At 43.9% G+C, this 19,366-nt stretch overlaps 1 protein-coding gene across 15 annotated transcripts in view; it reads left to right on the forward strand.

Moving 5' to 3' along the window:
• Positions 1 to 19,366, forward strand: part of LOC147032292 (leukemia inhibitory factor receptor-like) — a 121,555-nt gene that overhangs the window by 44,216 nt on the left and 57,973 nt on the right. For all 15 annotated transcript variants that reach the window (XM_085869766.1, XM_085869772.1, XM_085869773.1 and 12 more), the window contains one exon: positions 8,197 to 8,418. In XM_085869766.1, coding sequence (XP_085725892.1) covers positions 8,197 to 8,418 — 222 coding nt within the window. The remainder of the gene's footprint in view (positions 1 to 8,196; positions 8,419 to 19,366) is intronic.

The raw sequence follows: 19,366 nt of genomic DNA on the forward strand, positions 1-19,366 counted from the left end.
TTTCTCGTATATCCTCCATTTCTGTGAGTCTGATTTGCATTCAGGAACAGAACAATTATGGTTGACCATTCTGAAATTGCCACTCATTCCTCGAAATGCTGAAAAGTTATGTTAAAAAGATTATTTGAAAGTTTTGTTTAAAAGATTATTTGAATTACAGATTTTGCGTCAGCAACGGCAGGTTAAAAGTGCCCATCGAATAGAGCTGAGTCTGTGTAAACACACACAGCGCATGCACAAAAGGCCTCATTTAGCATTCATGTATCATTTTGAAACTCCAGTATTGTAGATTGCTATCGATTGCTCACAGGTGGAACACCTGGAGTATTTTTTGTTTTTGCCTTTGATGAAGTGATAATGCTCAGGCAGGTGTACCTTATTCCCCACAGCAGTAAACATACTCGTAACAATTTTTAGCTCACTTTGAACGTAGTTCCGGGGAGCTCATGCGATGGCGCGTCGTCCGTCTGTCCATCCGTCAACAGATAGTTGCCACTTCTTCTCTGAAACTACACATACGATTCCGGTGAAACTTTACCACAACATTCATCACCGTGTATGTACCAAAGTTTGTTTATCCATCCATCCATCGGGACCATACTCTGTGCAGAGCGTTGGTGCTGCTTAAGCAGTCTCCTTGGCTATCGGGCACAATCCTGGACGGGTCGCCACTCCGACACAGGATACCAGCATGCTGGCACTCATTTTGCCGACTTCAGAAGGATAACAGGATGAGTCGACCCCACCTGGTATTAATTCAACAGCCAAGCGAGATTTGAACTCAGGACCCAAGGATCCCAAGCCCACCACTCTCGTCATTACGCCAACACCAGGCATAAAGTTTGTTCATGGCATTATAAAAATCGGGCCATAAAGGGGAGTATGGGGGTTGCCCCCCAAATTAGGTACTATTTTCTTTCTTCTCAGAAACTACACACACAATTCCGATGAAACTTGACCACACCCTTCATCACCCATGATGTACCGAAGTTTGTTCATAACATTAGAAAAATTGAGGTCTAAGAGGGTCTATGGGGGGGGGTTGCCCCCCAAAATATGTATTTCCTTTCTTCTCTCAAACTACACACACAATTTCCATTAAACTTATTTCGTAAACTTTAATTCAGCTTTTCAGAGGCAAATGAAGTTATTTGGTTTTATGTATTTAAGCCTTATCTTTTTCTTATTCCCTGTTGTACTTAGACTGGCTATTTGTTAGCTTTTCACCTTTATCTCTTGAACGATCCATTCTTGCTTCGATTTTCATTCCTGTTGGATTTGTACATGTCCTTGTAATTTATGGCCTGTATGTTATAATCGTTTTTGGTCACTCTTTCTCATTTCCTTCCCCATTGGCCCTTATCTCGCACCACATTCACACAACTCTGTCACATGACTCACATCTTTAGCAGGCTTGTTTTGAGTAAGTATAAATGCTTATATTTCCCCACTTCTCTGTGAGCAATCGAACTGTGGCTAAGTTTGGCAACCCATCCATGTGGTTTCGGTTAAACTGTGATTATTGTTGAAACTGACCAGTCTTTCACATGTGACTCTCCCCTTACTGTAGCTTAATGCAACTTCAGCTCCTCATCTGTGTACTCACTGCTGCAAATTTCTCTCTCATTTCATGTTCCTCACGCATGTCAAAGAGATGAGGATGTCCTGTTACCACCGCGTAGGTTTTACAGATTTCTCTGCAAACTGATTTCTGGAGTCTGGGATAGACATCTGTGTGCCTCCATGCTCGTCACGACACTACCCTGCATACCAATAAATATAAAGGCAGTTCTTTTGCTCTGAATTTGTCCCGATCGCATGTGCACAGAGAGGGGTGAGATCATTTATTTCATCTGTCTGCTTGTCTGCCAGTTAAAATTGAAAACCATTCCAAATGGGAAACTTACTGTTTCAGTGACACCCATACAGGACACAAACAACAGGGACAAATAACCAATGTAACGTGCTAAATAAGGTGGTGTAAAAGACGCTGCATCAGTGGCGAAAAACTTCCAAAATTTAAGTTTTCTCTACAACATTTAAAATCTTTATTTTATTTCAATTGAATTATACACTTGAAGAATGTACAACACAAATTGTCTCCTTGCCACTTTCAAAACCCTTCCGTTTGGCAGTAGTTGTACAAAATATTATGACATTTTACATCATCTCGACTTTTCATGTTTTCACCACTCACGGAATTTGGTTCACAGCCTGAAAAACACGGGGTTATGATGATACATGTATACAGCCTCGATGCTCCATTCGACAAAAACTAGGCTCAATTTTCAAGAACAGAGAATTACAAGATATACTCATTATTTAATTTTTCACTTCACAACCTAAGGGACCATAATTCAAAATTGAAGGTACCACAAATTAGTATAGCTGCCCTATAGGCAGCAAGGTTCAACTGTCATCCCGGTGATTCGCAGGCAGGACGATGCATTACTGTGCTCGCCTTCCCTTGGGTGGATGTTAAACTGGGCATCCTGTCTGCCGACATTATACAGTGGACGTTAAATGGTGTCCTTCGTGAAGAATAGGCGAGCTATCGCAGCCACCCTGAACAAATGACAAATTCCTGCTCTAACCTTCAGGGGGAACTGCATAAATGGCACAGCCACGCCCTGAGCAAATGATGTAAACCAGCATACATGTGCTGCATATGAAAGGAGATGAAGAAAGCAATGATCAGGTGCAACATTTTGACTTCCTTGTGGTCTTCTTCTGATGCTGTGTATAATAGGCATTGTGTGCCAGGGGTTTAGTATCCTCCCAAGGGGGAAGGAGGCATTCTGTAACTACAGTAAGCAGATGGTGAGACCCAGTAATTTCTGACGTCAGAACCATCTTTCCTTTGATTGACTGTGAATGAAATGTCAGATAATTTTGAGATCCACGTAGAGTTTTGTGATGGCTCAACTTGTTGAGCTTCTGTATTGTAATTTGGTAAATATGGGTTCAAGTCCTCACCATTATTGGTTGGGGATGGTAAACTATGTACTATATTCATTGACCTTCGGTACTCCATTGGTGGCGTTAGCTTCACCTTGGTATCGACGATGCAACCTATACATTCTCTCTGCATATTTTTCATTGATTTGACCCACAAAAGCAAGAAATTGCTTGGAAATTCACCTAAGTTGCTTTTACTAAACTAGAACAGCACTTGGTGGAGTGCATACCTCTGCTAGGCTGAACAGTTTACGTTTTGTATCCCACTGATAGGCCAGATCCACATCTGTACCTGAAGCAAAATCTAATTGCTGGAGATGGAGGTGCAGGGGTGGGGGGATGCGACAGTCTGTACATGTGTTGAGTGAGAGTGTGCATGAATGTGTGGTGGCGGGCTGTGTGCGTGAGTGCTCTGGTTGGTGGGGGGGGTAGGGGGAATTCAAACGGGTGACAGCATTGTGGTTGCGGTAGGTGTTGGGAGTGCTGCAGGTCCAACAAGTGACGGGAGTGCTGTGAGTGTGCACGATGAGGGTCAAGTGTGGATGATGGGGTGGTAGTGCACGTGTGCGTGAGTGTGGGAGTCAGATTTGGGAGGAGGGGATGGCGTGACCAAGGAGATAGTTTTTGTAGAGGATGAGGGTATAGAATATGTACAGGGTGTTTACGAAGTCCCGTTACCTCCCGATTATCATCTACCCTGGTACGTTTCGTGTATATGTGTATATATGTATATATATATATATATATATATATATATATATATATATATATATATATATATATATGTATGTATATATATATATATATATGTATATATATATATATATATATATATATATGTATATTAATGTTAAGCTTAATTAATTAATGTTATCCTTTCCTCTTGTGGGTTAATTTTCTTCATTTATCTTGTTCTGCAGAGTGGGTAACAGGACCTTGTAAACACCCCGTTGTAGACTCGACTAAAAATCAAGGTTTGTGTTGTTTTCAGGTGGTGGTAGCAGGGGTGGGGGATATTGATGGAATGTTGAATGACGTTTTGTCGGGTTGTAAGCCGGGAACATGGGGGGAGGGTGGAGTAATGATGTGTGGAGGGTCTTTTCAAAACAGTTGAAGACAAGATATGAGATTTTGGGGAAACATTTCCAAAATTCAAGGTGAAAAGTTTTTTTTTTTCTGGGATTATACCAAGGATGGGAGTCAGTACAGATTTTGTTAAGAGTGACGGATGTTAACAATTGGTTGGAGGGGTGGTGTAGGGGAGAGGGGTTTGGGTTTGTGAATATGTGGGGATCCCTGCATGCTCATAGTGAGTATATATGGTCAGGTGGCAGGGTGCTTAATAGAAAGAGGGGGAGGTGGGGGGGGGGTGAGATTCGCGGAGGTTCTTGAGAAATAAATTGGGACTCTTTTTAGACTAGAGACTGAGGATGTGGTTGGAGAGTTGGGGCAGCATGGAAGGGAAAGGTTGAAGGTGTTGTAAATAATTGCCAGGAGCTTGAATGGAAATATGGAAAAGCTGGAAGCTAGGATGGATGGTGAGGCACTGAGTAGATGACACAGTTGCTGGAAGCGAGATGTGGTTTCGTGAGCAATCCAACTGGCGAACAGGAATTCGAGGCGACAGGGTTTATATATTTGAAAGGAAAGAAAAATCTTGGTGAAAGACAGTATTGTGGCAATCTGGGTGAAAGACAGTATTATATTGAACTTTTTGTTATGGGGGATTTTAACTTCCATGTGATAGATTTGATACAGGTACAAAGAAATGGCAGAGTAGATGAGGATTTTCTCGACATCGTCCAGGATTGCTTTTTGGCCCAGTTTGTACAAAAGTCCACGAGGATGAGTGCAGTGTTCGACCTCTTTTTAAGTAACGATCCCATTATGGTGGAGGAGGTGTCGGTGGGAGTGGGAGAGGGAAACATTTGAATAAATACAAACTAATTTCAAGGTCGATTTAACAAGAGGAGATAATGTTTCACAAATTTATGAGAGTTCCATGAAGTTATTTCTGATTGGGTGGATGAGGGAAGTACAGTGGATGTAGTATAGCTTGACTTTCAGAAGGAATTTGATACTGTTGTTTGCCAAGATGAGGGCTTCTGGAGTGGCTGGTCAGGTATCTAACTGGATTGGAAACTGGATTGGTGAAAGGAAACGGCGAGTGGCTGCGAGTGGGAGGATGTCTGGCTGGGAATAGTAGCGATCGCTACTGGGACCATTATTACTGGTGGAGATAATCACAGTGCATTTTGTTTTCCACTTGGGGTATTAAGTTGTGGTGCACTTTCTGGCCTTGTCCTTCTCCAACTCCATCAGCTTGTACTCATCCATGAACCCATGGCTTCCCAAATCTTATTTTAATACTCTCCTTCATTGTTGGCTTTCTCACAGTGGCATTTGTATTATTCCACGCCAACACAACATGCTGAATTAAAGCTCGATGTACTGCTTCTTCTTCATGTGACAGACAGACAAGATGTCAAAATTTAGTAACACACGTTCCCTCTGGTAGCAAAAAAAAAAGAGGTGTCAATAGTCAATACCCCCTCCCTTTGGCAGTGGTCAGTGGTTAAACCACTTGCACTTTTTTCATGTAAAGGCAAAAATTGCAAATCATCTCCCCATTCTCCCTGGGGTGGTGACGGTGGTAGGGATGGATGGAGATTGGTCAAGACATCATCGATTTTTGTAATTATCAGATGTACAGAGAAATGCCTTGTTACCTCCGCCACCGAAGGTGGAAGGAGGTTATGTTTTTACCCCTCTCTGACTGTTTGTTACTTGGCGAAAAAATGTTTTTGCCAAGTATGTTGGTCTGTAGCATTTGTCTGTCTGTTTGTTTGTCACACGATTTTTGGCCACTGTTTTTAAGCAATCGTTCTGAAAAGTTTTGACTGTGTAGTTGACCTGCCAAGGCTAGCAACCCTTAATTTTAGTGAAGAGCCAAATCAGAATCTGGATCTGAGAATTTTTCAAGTGATTCTTCACTGTTGAGAGAGGGCCGAAAACGGTATACAGCACAATATCTCAAAAAGTTGTGGATGGATTCATATGAAACGTGGTGGACAGGTAGGGAGTGTCACTAGGAAGAATTGATTCAATTTTAGTGAAGATCTGGATCTGGATACAAGAATTATTTATTTTTTAAGTGATTCTTCACCATTGAGAGATGGTGCTAAAACGATATATAGAATGATATCTGAATAAAATACACCCGTACGGGAGTGACGGTCATCTCTGCGAGAAAACATATAGCCTCCTGAAGGTAGGGCAGTTTTTGCAAACTTTGAAGTCACGTGACGTGAAAACGAAAGCGAAATTCGAAAATCTGTCCTGACCAAATTTAGATATTGTCCCATAGATTCATATGCCACAATCAAATTCAAGATCGCTTGAGAAATGTAGGAGGAGATAGATTTTGAAAATCGTCATTTTCGCATTTTTTGCCAACTTTGAAGTCACGTGACACGAAAACCAAAGCGAATATCGAAAATCCGGCCTGACCAAATTTAGATATTGTCCCATAGATTCATATGCCACAATCAAATTCAAGATCGCTCGAGAAATGTAGGAGATAGAATTAGAAAATCGTCATTTTCGCAACTTCAAAGGCCTCTTGACCTTGACCTTCGGTGACCTTGAAAGTCATACCATCGTGTACGTCTCATCGACCTCTATCAGGATCACTAATGTCCAGATCTCCCACTTCAACTTCATTGTGGACGGACGGATCGTCACCTATCCTCTCAACACCAATATTATTAGGTCATGCTCGAAGAGATGACCTAAAATGTTCTGGGCCCGATATGTTCTCATGGATCATCATTGTGTGGTGGATGTATGCACTCAACCGAGTGTTCTAGTTTAATATGGTTATAGTAGGATTACATCCTTACTTACATCTTTAACAACAATGAAAAGGTTTTTCAAGCAACTTCTGTATTAGACTTAAGTGGGCAAACACTGTCGAGATTTTACCTAAGTTATCGTATGAACCATTTTTTTGCTTCATTTGAAACATGCCAGCATTGCCATTTGGCAACGTCTCATTCATTTCCCATAACTTGTTTGTCATGGAAGAATTATACACAAACTAGAACAAAAGTTGAACTCAACCCGAACTACATGTCCTCTAAACACGTCGGTCAATGTATGCCCACCTTCGTCTGAGTTCTACATTTAAGGATCTTTTCACTCTATTATATTTAATTTTTTCCTCCAGGTATTTTGTCAAGACATTTTAGTATCTTAAGTAACCATTTTCTTTCAACAGAGGGCTTTTTAACCAGAGGACATTCAAATAAATTTTTGTGTCCTCACCAAACCTTTGGGTGAAAGGCTCTGTTAGGCCTTTTAAACACGTGATTGTTGTTAGAAACAACTTTTAAACATTTCATTACCCCTCGCATGTGAAGCGAAAAGCAGGGTTAAGCAATTGTTTCAATTTGTTCGTCTGTTTACAAACGTCAGTTTATGATTTTGGAACAGCCTCAATTCAATGTTATATTTTGAGCATGAATATGAATATAAACCGGAAAAGGGACGTGCAGTTTACTTTAGAAGTATTTTGGCTCTGAATTCGTCCCAATTGTACATGCACAGAGAGGAGTGAGAATTTTTTTTTACTCTGTCTACCTGTCTGGCAATCAAACAAAATTGAAAATCATTCCAAACAGAAACATACTGTTTTTAAGGATGTCATAAAGGACACAAACAACAGGCATGAATATCTAATGTAACGTGTCAAATAAGGTGGTGTGAAAGACGCTGCAGAAATAGTGGTAAACTTCAAAAAAAATTCTACAACCTTTAAAATCTTTATTTTATTTCAATTTAATTACATACTTGAACACTGTAGAACACAAATCGCCCAAATGGCACTTTCAAAACCCTTCCGTTTAGCCATACTTGGACAAAATATTATGGCATCTCACATCTTTAACAATCAAATTTGCCGCTCGCACACGCCGCCCATGACCTTGTTTCTCAAGACTGTGTGGGGGTGAGGTGTTCATTGAACTCTCTAGTTTCAATATGTTCCAATTTTGTGTTTGCTGCTTGAGTAGCTCCACAATTCCACCTTTTTGTGCACCAAGGGACGTTGTTTCGGGTTAGAGTAAGCGAAATGCTGTACAGCTAAGTGCAGTTATGTACTGTATGCATAGTTTTAAATTTGTCTTCTTCGTTTCCTCACTGTGAGCTCATTCATTAATGTCCTCATTTCTCCAACAGCTCGTGTGGATAACATTGTTGGAAATGGCTCCAGACTTCTCATCTCCTGGGTCGATTTGTCATCTGAGGTACCTAACAGCTACATTGTCCAGTGGCGAGAGATTGACTATGAGAAAATTGAAGGAAATAGAGATGGAAATGTGGGTGTGAAGGGAACACAAAGAGAAGACTTTGGTTGGATGCAAGTTCCAGCTAATGCCAACCACTTGTGGCTTGATTCTGGTGAGAAAAGCAAATGCATGATTCATTAGCAATTGAACCATTAATGATAAAGTAGTTTTCTTTGTAATGGATGATGATGTCAACAAATCTTCCTGCAATAATAGTTAAGATTTCATAATCAAGAAATAGCTTTCACACCCACATAAATTACCTCTACATTTATCTTCTACATGAGAAGAAGTTAATAAATGTAGGGAATCTTACTGCCACAAGTAAGATTCCCTACATGTATGGAATACACTTGTATTATGTGCAATATTGTAGTCGGCCATTGTTGACCACTTAGTACCCAACTTCCCCACATTTGGCACAAGTTAGCACTAGTAATCATGCTGTTAAGATGGCTGCTACCTCACGGCAAGAGAACCTTGGGAGCAGGGAGGATTCATCAGGAATTTGCTTCGTCAAGGTGTCAAGCCGTGTGACATTCTTAAAAGAATGACTGCATAACACAGTTTGACCCATATGTCACGGAAAACCATGTATGAATGTGGTGAACTGTTTCAAGTGTTTGCGATGAACAAGGGCCTGGGTAAGCAATGTCTGCTGCCACAGAGGACTCACTGGTCTTTCTCACAATCATTCACACCATTCATACACATTTTTCAGTGACATACAGTTTCATACCATATTGGGCATTCTCCCAACGCCTTCATGAAGCAACAACCAAATGAGTCCTCCATGCTACTTAGCAAGGCTCTCTTGCAGTGGGGCAGCCATCTTTACGGGATGATTACTAGTGCCAAACGTGGGGGAAGTCGGGTACTAAGTGGTCAACAATGACTCGCTCTTTCCCCAACAATATCGCACAAAATGCAATTGTATTATGCACATGCACTTTGAGTTACAGTAAAATTCCCTTTTTTATTGGTTTACCTTCATGCTAAGGAAAAAAAGAGAGCACATTTCAATAACTATATGCTTTTTTTGCATAAATAATATGCAGATTGTCTTTATACTCCAGGATAATTAATAAACTTTGGAAGCATAATAGTGCACTTACCTTTGAGCTATCTAGTCTCGATAGTTTATCGTCAGGCCGAGAATCATATCAGATTGGTGCTTGAAGAGGGGCAATGAATCACAAATTGCGCTCTCTCTTGGATGTATATTGAGTTGGGTGTACTCACTGCTGGCATCTATTTGCGGATGTGAAAGATGCCACAGTGTCTTTCGCAAAGAGTACGCGAGTTGTCACCAGCACTCTGAACAAATTCCAAATTCCTACCCAAATCACCTTCATAGTGGGGCAGATAACAACAATTTTTGAGAGGAATCGTGCAAATGATGATACAATCATCAAATTTGGCACATTTGTTCTTCAGGGATTCTAATCAAATCTGCCTGATTGGCCATTTGAAAATCCAAATTTTGAAAAATTTGAAAAAAAAAGAAAAAAACTTCAAAAAAAGTCAAGATCACGAATCAATGTTGGATGCTGGCTGAGATTGGTGAATGTTTCAGAAACATCATCAAAGACGTTCCAAGTCTGCCATGCAGTTTTCTTCCCTTCACTGTGGAAGGCAGACACGACGTCACATCCAGTGAACGCATGGAAGTATGGGATCCCTCCAGCTTTCTCAGGCCCTATTGCAGAAACTACCTCATGGACTGGAATCCATCGCGCCTTGGCTCCTTGGCCAAAGGCAATCCACATGTTCTCAAGACCTAGTTCCTGTAAGGATGGCAGTACAGATATTGCTATGACTAGTACGTCCGTGTCATTAGCCTTAATGATAATGGACTTGCTACTATCCATCGTTGCATCCCTGGCGTGTACAAATATTCGAGTGTCAGCTTCTTCATGACAACATGGAGACACAGCATCCAGTGACTTCCTTGTGTTACTAATGGCATCTTCTCCTTTTGTGACAATGACTGTGCTTGTCGTCTGTGCTTCACACATCTTTTCCGCAAGGAAGTGAAACGGCTCAGTCTTGTTGCTGTCATCTCAAAGAAAGCTTCTCCAGTTACTTGGGGTCTTACTAGTTCCTGTCACTCTTCTTCGGATTCCTTGCCCCCTTTTTGACCTTGCCTCGGACTTCAGACTTGACTTCTTGTACACATCAAACACTACGTCCACCCTCTCGTACCTGGCACTATAGGATTCCATCTTTGGGATGATGTCTTCTTTAGCATAGTCATCAAATATCTTTGAAGTGCGTGGAGGTAGGGCATTGATAAGTGCTGATCCATCAATGATGACTGCATCTCCCCTTGGTTCTCTGTCTGGGATGTTCACTTGCGCTTCAAGAATTTCAGCCAGCTGTGACTTCAAATTTTTTTGAAGTATTTTTTTTTTTTCAAATTTTTCAAAATTTGGATTTTCAAAATGGCCAATCAGACAGATTTGATCAGAAAGCCCTGCAGAACAGAAATGCCAAATTTGATGCTTGTATCATAATTTGCACGATTTTTCTACTATCTACTACACTATCAGTAGAATGTCAGACCTGGCCAGCCATTTTGTGAGACTTAAGGCCAAAACAATTACCTGGCCAATCCGACAAAAAGGTGGGCATAATTGGGGCCGTTAAGAAGAAAGCATCACCCACTCTGCTTCCTTTTCCCCGCACCAAAAAAAAAATTAAAAAAATGAAGAAATAAATTAAAGCAAAAAATTCTGGTAATAATCATAATATAATATAAATACTTTTGAGTTTAAATATTATTTTGTTTGTATTTATGGCACCTCCCCCTCTCCCCTATTGATAGAGTCTGTGACCTGAGATTGATGTGTTTAGTCTGGTGTTGGTGCAGCACAGGCATGATGGGCCAAATGGCCTCCTCCTGCATGAAAGTTCCTTCTTGTTAGTCCCCAACTGGTTTCACTGGAGAGGACGATACGTTTGCTCTCCATCTGACCATCCGTTCATCTGTCCGTCCATTTGTCCCATCTGTGGTGTTTTTTCTGACTTTTTCCCATACCCTTTAACGTATTCAACTAAAATTTGGTACAAGGCTTTATGATGATAAGTTACAGAAGAAGTTCAAGTTTCATGGCATTTTGTCAATTTTTCACAGAGTTATGGCCTTTTTAGACTTGGAAAATATCACATCAGTTGGGGACATGTATGGCACAGCAATTCTCGCACTTGTTCCTTGTTGTTAACATATGGTTTAAACTTTAACCAAAGTTTCATGTAGCCGTTTTATGGCTAAACAACAACAATAACAAAAATAACACGACATGTGCAATCAATATCTCCTCAATCTTTCAATACCCATTCACAACAGTGATGGTCTGAAAACTGCTCTTCCAAAAGTAACCTTTATGTCACATTTCACGTGTTATTTCATTGTCATTTCGTATGTCATTTCACGTGTCATGTCACATGTCATTTGACATGTCATTTCACGTGTCATTTCACATATTTCATGTCATTTCACGTATCATTTCACATATAATTTCTCATGTCATTTCACATATTTTACATATCATTTCACGTGTCATTTCACATATCATTTCACGTATCATTTCACATATTTTACATATCATTTCACGTGTCATTTCACATATCATTTCACATATTTTACATATAATATCACGTATCATTTCATGTGTCATTTCACATATTATTTCACATATTTTACATATTATTTCACATATTTTACATATTATTTCACGTGTCATTTCACTTATCATTTCACATATTTTACATATTGTTACGAATTTCGCCCGCCCGGCGTACGATCGGCCACATAACTCGAATCGTGATGCGTCGCCCACCAGAACGGAAAATTCAGTCGTGACCCTCCTGGAACTACTGCCAGGAGCCAGTCACGGGTGGGGGTTTAACCTCACCACAACCCAGTACGCATTCTACCCGCGCGAAATAGGGTGAATCGCCGAATGTTGATATACCTAAGTACCCGCGCAGGTAGCGTACCGAAGAGTTGTACCACGGGCGCACTCATGCCCACGACGCTATCCCGGCCCCCCATGGGCCCTTGGCCGACCACAGCCGACTAGCCCGGTGCCCGGGGTACCCACTCAGCAATACTCACCGTTCGTAGCCACGCCCCCAGCCCGTCAACAGGGCTCCTGCACCCCTCCAAAACAGGTTTCGAGCCTACTTCCCCACCAACAACAAAACGACCTCCATTTTCCAATTTGACTAACCCAGCTAACTCACTCGACACTGACTCCGGGGTCCCTTGGGCGGGAATCACTCCTCCCCCCATTCATTCATCGCACCATGCATTCCCCATTCACTCAGACCCGCTGGCCTCACTCACTCATCAAGCACATGTTTCCACTTTCCACCTTCAACTTGCACTCCATCGCTGATCACTGCTTCCCCTATCCAACTCGTGCTCCCACGTCGTCCCTTAAAATACAGCACGTTCCATTTAATCTACGTGGCTAAGCTATGTCCCCTCTACACATCCAAAGTCTGTCACTGTCCTCAAACATTATTTCCCATCTCCCCCTCCTAAATCCCACCTAAAATCCCTCTAACTAATCCATTCCACGGGCTCCATGAGGACTTAGCCCTGCCCCATGAAGCCGGTCTAGCTATGCTAACCCTTCCCCCTAACTAGTGGTATCCTGTGCCCGGGCCAAGGGGATCTTCCACCCCTTGCCCAGGGAATCCTGTTAACCCGAAAGCGAGGCTTGCTTTTTTTTTTCCTTATGCGCACACCAGCGCGGCAACTCGCAACCTGCGCACCAGCGCGGCAATTCACAGCCGTGCACCTTTGGCGTGACGTCATGGCAGCTGTTCACACACCTCGTCCCTCTTGGAAGGTACCATCCGGCAGGGATTTACCCTCCTGCCGGATTCCAACCCTACGTGCAGCCATGACGTCACCCTGCAGATTACAAAGCAAACCTCGCATTTCGAGTAGTTTCCCACACGAACACGTGTTCTGCTCGTCCGTGACCTGTGTCGTGCGCTCTGCGAACAGAACACACTGCACAGGCCACATAGAGTTTCACACACACGCCCGCGTGGAGAACCCATCCGGTCCAAATCCGTAATCTAGCCTAACCTTTGTCCGTCCGCGGGATCGGCAACATCCACCGCTGGCGTTTCCGGACCGGGTTTCACTCCCGCAAGCGCGCACGTGGCGGCCTCGTGCGTAGCACGGCACGAACCTCGTGCTCGCCGCTGGGTAAACCCGGCGCGGTACCTCATCCAGCTACGGCCGCTACCCGGCCCTTGTCCCTCTGTCGCCGTCGTCTCTGTCGCCATTCGACCCACGCACACCTGCGTGTCACGACGCTCACACTCCATTCCATTACATTCACACTGGGAGATGTGGCTGCATGTTCACTCATGGCCACCGTCATCTCCCTCACATACTGCTCTCTCACACACATGGTCTCTCTTGCACTCGGTCGTTCACTCACGCACACCATACCACTCACACACGCGGTGACACTCACGCGCGGTGTCTCACTCATACACGGGCTTCCACTCACACCCGGAGTGCTGGGAGGCATGCACTCCGGCACACTCGCAACCACACCACTCACACACGGGGGTGCACTCACACCTTTCACCACACACACCGGGACAATCACACTGGGGAATCGGGTCACCTCTTGGGCTCCCGGGGCCTCCATACCCCCCAAGCTTCGTGTGCACCTGTCCGCAGCACTCGTCCCCTCTAACTCGCTTGACACGACCGAACCCACCTGGTCGAGATCAGCTTCAAGGGAGAATAGTGTCTCCCTTCGTTCCCGAAGGAGGCTATCCAGCTGTTTGCACCGGGTCCCCACACGTTCTGCCATCTCGCCCCCATCGTCCTCCACTACCTCCGTGTGTGTGTGTGTTCGTCCTCAACCCCGTCCTTATCGTGCAGTCTCTCCTCTATTTTTTCTGTTTCTTTCTGGCTCCTTTTTCCTTCCCATCTGAGTCGTTTTTCCTCTCTGAGCCCCATTAGCTGTTTGTTCTCCCTCCGGAGCTCCTCAATCTCCGCTGACTCCAATCTTGCTCTCCGTTTTAGTTGTTCAATTTCAAACTCACATTGTTATTGTTTTCTACCCCACAGTTTCTCCTGCTCTTCATTCTCCAATCTCATCGTTTCTTTCAATTGACTCATTTCCTTCCTGTGTTTCATTCGCTGTTCTCTCACTACTCTTCCTTGTTTCCTCTCCTGTCCTTCCTTCTCCAGTTTCATGGTTTGCTTCATTTGGTTAATCTCCTTTTTGTGTTTCATTTGCTGCTCTCTCATTACTCTTCCTTGTTTCCTCTCCTGTCCTTCCTTCTCCAGTTTCGTGGTTTTCTTCATTTGGTTAATTTCCCTTTTGTGTTTCATTCGCTGTTCTTTGTCTATCTCCTCGCACTCCAGCCTTGCCTTTTCCTTTTGTTGTTCAGTTTCAAATTCATACTCTTTTTGCTTTTTATTCCACTGTCTCTCTTGTTCCTCATTCTGCAATCTCGTTATTTCCTTTAAATGACTGATTTCCTTCTCCTGTCTCATTCGTTCTTCCATCATTACTCTTTCTTGCATCTCATTCTTTAATCTGGCCTTTGCTTCCAGCTGTTCAATCTGTACAGTGTGGTTCCTTAACGTTTCATTCTCTGCTGTCGTTCTTTCTTCTCTCACCATCCTCAACTCGTTTTGTAATGCCGTCGCTTTGTTTTGGTGCTTCTGCAACTCCGAAGCTTTCTTTTCTACTTTTTCCTTTCTCATCTCCGCACACTCCAACCTTGCTTTGGCTTCCAACTGTTTGATCCGTACAGTGCGTTTCCTCAACGTTTCATTTTCCGCTCTCTTCCTCTCCTCTTTTAACATCCTTAGTTCGTTTTGTAATCTTCTCTCTTTGGTTTTGTGTTTCAGTATCTCAGAAGCTTTTTCCCATAATTCCTCTCTCAATTTGCATGCTTCTTTCCCCATTTTATCTATTCTCTTATCGTATGTCTTCCTCATCTCCGCACCACTTTCCAATGCTTCCATCCTCATTTCGTCCATTCTCTTACCGTATTCCTGGTTAATTTCTAGCCATTCCTCTCTCGATTTTATCGTCCCTTCCAGGATTTCTCTTTTAATCTGGCCTTTTCTTACCTCTTCCTTCAGTTGTCTCAATTCCAAATCATGTTTCCGTTTTTCTTCTTCCCACTTTGTTTTCCTTCCTTCTTCCTCTTCAAACATCTTCAGTTCCAGGCTTTCTTTTATCTGTTCACCTGATCTTACCTCTTCCTTAAGTTGCTTTACTTCCAAATCGTGTTCGCATTCTCTTTCTTCCAACTTTTTTTTCCATTCTTCTTCCATGTGCTTTCTGTCCCGGGAGTTACCAATTCGCTCCTCCTCCATTCTCTCACTTAGCTCGCTCGTCCCTTGTTCCCACTTATGGATACTCAACTCGATTTTTCCCCTATTTATCCCTTCGTTCTTCGAACTGTCTTGACTTTTCCAACAATTCTTCTTCCCTCTGATCCAGATGTTCCTCTCCTCTTTTTGTCGTCTCTTCTCGGATTTCTATTATCTTTTTGCCTGCTTCTACCTCTTTCTTTAGTTTTTTTAATTCCCAATCGTGTTCGCATTTTTCCTTTTCTAGCTTTGTTTGCCTTTGTTCTTCCTCCCTCCTTTCTTCCTGTACATCGGCCCATCGTTGTGACTCCGTTCGCACGTAATCCTCATGAACCCTGTCCACGCGCCGCCGTGCCTCGTCCAATTCAAAGGAAAACGAATGCAATTCCCCTATACAATTGTCACCATTCCTCCATCGTTGCAAGGACTTCGACACTTGTCTCCGAAGCCCGTCAATGCATGCTCCGGCCTCCTGCCACGCCTGCCATGACCCCGTGGTTTGAAACAGTGGTTGGGAGCGCTCACCTCGTGTCGTGCCGTTCGTAGCGCCATTAATAGTGGCCCACTCACGCCTCGTGCCACGCTGAAGTGCGGCCGCGCCGCCATCTTGCAACTCCGTTTGCCGGCAAAGTTCGTGCTCAGAATATGAGGGTGAGCTCCCCCACGGATTAAAATTACAAGTACCATTCTGGGCCATGGATTCTATATTACTACACATATCCAATACCCCCGGCACCCGCTCGCCTTGAAATGCCATCTTATTTCTCCTAAGGGATTAATTTAGCTTGCTCGTAATTTAATGGAACACGGAGGGTCGCTCCACTCACCCTTGATCCGGTTCCGTAAATTCAGTTGGAGACAGAGGTGGATTTGAATCCCACTTCTGACACCAATGTTACGAATTTCGCCTGCCCGGCGTGCGATCGGCCACGTAACTCGAATCGCGAAGCGTCGCCCACCGGAACGGACAATTCAGTCGTGACCCTCCTGGAGCTACCACCAGGAGCCAGTCATGGGTGGGGGTTTAACCTCACCACAACCCAGTCCGCATTCTACCCGCGCGAAATAGGGTGAATCGCCAAATGTCGATATACCTAAGTACCCACGCGGGTAGCGTACCGAGGAGTTGTACCACGCCGCAGGTCGACTTCGGACACGAACCGCTTAAGCGGCTCGTTCAGTGCTGCAGGGATAACGGAGCGGAGTTATCGTCGACCTCAACGGTTCAGATTATTTATTGGGTGTCTACACCCACTACCAATCCCTTAAGTGATGCAAGATGGAACTTTCAAACAAAGGAAAGGACGCAACGAAACGGGAAACAGTTCAACAAGCAAGCACTTTATTTCACGCACACACACACACAAGGCAAGCACATATTTACAGCCATACAAGAATGCACATATAACAGTCAAAGCAAGAAAAGCAACGCAGAGCTACTACCGAATAAAGCAATGTACAAGCACTTATACGGCTTTACTTAATAGACTGGCGCCACACACACATTTACACCAAAAGCAAAGAAAATACAAGCCACCCTCACAGGCAAGGAGGCAGACAGGTCTGTGGACCAAATTAACGTGGGACCTGGGTGATCGGCCAGGTCCATGAAACCGAAGGGGTCTTACCCGCGCCCTCGTGGCGCGATGGCGGGCAAGCCGCAATGTCCACGTAACGCGCCTGACTCCGTGCCCCTGGTATGGTCGGTGAGCTCCTCCAGGCGTGCGTTGCGCAGGCACGTGTTGGTCGGTCAACACCACGTTTGGGGCGGGGAGCGGACGGGGTTACAGGCCCTATCTCAGCACGGATGGGGGAAATTGTTGATGCTCGGGGTGGGAAGAGGGGAATGGCGGACGCTCCGTCCCGCTAGCGGGGTCTCGGGACCGCACCGACTCTGGCGAACTCTCACCCCCGAGTCCTCTTCTGCATCCCTGCTCCACTCCGCAACTCGTCCCTCGACCTCAACTCCGAGCTCCGTCCCCTTCGCCGTCCGATCCCCGCAAACACACGACACAGACTCCACCACTTCCGACTAGCGCCACTTTCTGCACCCCTTTCTTTTATACACGAGCTGCGTTGTTCTCGCGTCTTTATAGACCAGGGGAGGAGCTTGTATGCAGATTCGCGGATCAAAACGCGCTTGGAGGCGGGGCCACGCCACCCGACGTTCAGCCATTGGTCGGGCAAAAAGGGGCGTGAGCTTCCCCTGATCCGATTTCCCCTCCGAAAAGGAACGCATTCACAGCGGGTTCGGAGGCGGGGCCATGCCACCCGATGCTCAGTCATTGGATGGAAGAAAAGGGGCGTGAAGCCTTCCTGATCCGCTTCTCTCTCCCGAAAGGATCCATGTGCACTTGTGGCTTGACGCGTTCGGCAAGAATCACCGAACGGGCCCTGGACAGCACGACGTTCGGTGTTGACAGGTGGTGTGGTTGTTGGTTGTATAAGGAGAACGGCGAAGGTGGTGGGGGGTTTGCTGTGGTGGTTTGGTGTTTGGCGGGTGTCGTTTGGGAATGGCGGTGAAGCGATGTTTGCGGGATGGAGTTGTGGAGGTAAAGAGGCGAAGGTGGTGGTGTTCGAGTTGTTGGCGGCTTAATGGTCCAAAATAACGATAGAGAAAGAAAAATGGCTGACTCAAAGCGTCGCAGCCCGGATGAATCACACATATTCCCCCTACACAACAGGTGTGGACTTAAGACACATGAACTTAGCGTCATAACTGATCTAAGGACCCTTTATGGTGTATTGCGAATTTCCACAGCCGTAACAATATCATTTCACGTGTCATTTCACATATCATTTCACATATTTTACATATCATTTCACGTGTCATTTCACATATTTTACATATCGTTTCACGTATCATTTCAGTGTCATTTCGCGTGTCATTTCGCGTGTCATTTCACGCGTCATTTCACGTGTCATTTCACATATTTTACATATTTCACGTGTCATTTCACATATTTTACGTATCATTTCACGCGTCATTTCACATATTTTACGTATCATTTCACGCGTCATTTCACACGTCATTTCACGTATCAATTCACATGTAATTTCAGTGTCATTTAACGTGACATTTCACGTGTCAATTCAGTGTCATTTCACGCATCATTTCACGAATCATTTCACGCGTCATTTCAATGTCATTTCATGTATCAATTCACATGTCATTTCAGTGTCATTTAACGTGTGGTTTCACGTATCAATTCACATGTCATTTCAGTGTCATTTCAAAATGTCATTTAAGTGTCATTTAACGTGTTGTTTCACTTATCAATTCACATGTCATTTCAGTGTCATTTAATGTGTTGTTTCACGTATCATTTCACATGTCATTTCAGTGTCATTTAACGTGTCGTTTCACGTATCAATTCACATGTCATTCCAGTGTCATTTAACGTGTTGTTTCACGTATCAATTCACATGTCATTTCAGTGTCATTTAACGTGTCATTTCAAAATGTCATTTCAGTGTCATTTAACGTGTTGTTTCACTTATCAATTAACATGTCATTTCAGTGTCATTTAATGTGTTGTTTCACGTATCATTTCACATGTCATTTCAGTGTCATTTAATGTGTCGTTTCACGTATCAATTCACATGTCATTCCAGTGTCATTTAACGTGTCATTTAACGTGTCATTTAACGTGTCGTTTCACGTGTCAATTCACATGTCATTCCA

The sequence above is a fragment of the Eptatretus burgeri genome, chromosome 2, assembly GCF_056783735.1.
Source record: "Eptatretus burgeri isolate ZD-2024b chromosome 2, Ebu_testis_v1, whole genome shotgun sequence".
Taxonomy (NCBI): Eukaryota; Metazoa; Chordata; class Myxini; order Myxiniformes; family Myxinidae; genus Eptatretus; species Eptatretus burgeri.